The 1,370-nt window shown below is 63.6% G+C and overlaps 1 protein-coding gene across 1 annotated transcript in view; it reads left to right on the forward strand.

The window, feature by feature from the left end:
- Positions 1-285: 285 nt before the first annotated feature.
- CITED2 (Cbp/p300-interacting transactivator, with Glu/Asp rich carboxy-terminal domain, 2) overlaps positions 286-1,370 on the forward strand; it is a 2,284-nt gene continuing 1,199 nt past the window's right edge. Inside the window, exons 1-2 of the mRNA XM_006776182.2 lie at positions 286-368; positions 832-1,322. Coding sequence (XP_006776245.1) covers positions 840-1,322 — 483 coding nt within the window. The 5' untranslated portion in view covers positions 286-368; positions 832-839. The remainder of the gene's footprint in view (positions 369-831; positions 1,323-1,370) is intronic.

A 1,370-nucleotide genomic window follows, 5' to 3' on the forward strand; every position in this document is an offset into this window, starting at 1 on the left:
GGACGCGGCTCCACGACCCGGTCCGGTGTGCCCGGAGCTCCAGAATCCGCTTTTTTTTGCCTCCCGGCGGGGAGGCTCTCGCTCCGCCCTTCCTGAGATCCTTATATTAACTGTGGCCAAAGCCCTAAGAAACACAGCTCATTGTTGGCGGTTGCCGGGCAGTCTTGCTGAGCTGTGAGGGCAGCGGAGGGAAAATAAAGGAGAGCGGCTCGGATTCTACCCCTGCGGCCGCTGCAAGACCTCAGCGCCCACAACGCAACAGCTAGCGCCCTGCACGCCAGGAAGGCCCCCTCTATGTGCTGCTGAGCCGGTCCTGGACCCGACGATCCCTCCCTCGGTCTTCGGAGCAGAAATCGCTAAGACGGAAGGTAAGCGCGCCCAGCGAAGCTGGCCAGGGCGCCTGCCAGCCCCGTCCTCCGAGGGCTGGGTTTGCCCGGGAGGAAGAGCGCGAGGCGGAGCTGGGGAATAACAACAGGATGTGCAACAACAGGATGAGGAGGGCTGATTTAAAGCCTTAAGTTCGTGGTAGGGCTACGGGGCACTTCCTTTATTAGGCGACTTAGGAGAGCGGAGGGGGGTGTGGGCTCCGGTCCTCCCGCCCGGTCGCAGGGGAAGGGGCTGTCTGTGCAGCCCCCCGCTCTGTTGTGGGTGGCAGGTCCGTGGTGTTGGCGAGTCCCGGTGCGCTAGCTACTAGGGGGATCCTGGGGAATGGGAATTCGCAGCCAACGTGCGCCCGGGGGTCTTGGGGGGCAGCGGCAAGAAAAAGTGGGGTGCGCTCTGGTGGGCGACACGTGTGGCTCGGGTCTTATCCTCTGCCCTTTTCACTTGCAGGACTGGAAATGGCAGACCATATGATGGCCATGAACCACGGGCGCTTCCCCGACGGTACCAATGGGCTGCACCACCACCCTGCCCACCGCATGGGCATGGGGCAGTTCCCGAGCCCCCATCACCACCAGCAGCAGCAGCAGCCCCAACACGCCTTCAACGCCCTAATGGGCGAGCACATACACTACGGCGCGGGCAACATGAATACCACGAGCGGCATCAGGCACGCCATGGGGCCTGGGACTGTGAACGGAGGGCACCCCCCGAGCGCACTGGCCCCCGCCGCTAGGTTTAACAACTCCCAGTTCATGGGCCCCCCGGTGGCCAGCCAGGGAGGCTCCCTGCCGGCCAGCATGCAGCTGCAGAAGCTCAACAACCAGTATTTCAACCATCACCCCTACCCCCACAACCACTACATGCCGGATTTGCACTCTGCTGCAGGCCACCAGATGAACGGGACAAACCAGCACTTCCGAGATTGCAACCCCAAACACAGCGGCGGCAGCACCACCCCCGGCTCGGGTGGGAGCAGCACCCCTGGC

The sequence above is a fragment of the Myotis davidii genome, unplaced genomic scaffold, assembly GCF_000327345.1.
Source record: "Myotis davidii unplaced genomic scaffold, ASM32734v1 scaffold266, whole genome shotgun sequence".
In the NCBI taxonomy this organism is placed as follows: Eukaryota; Metazoa; Chordata; class Mammalia; order Chiroptera; family Vespertilionidae; genus Myotis; species Myotis davidii.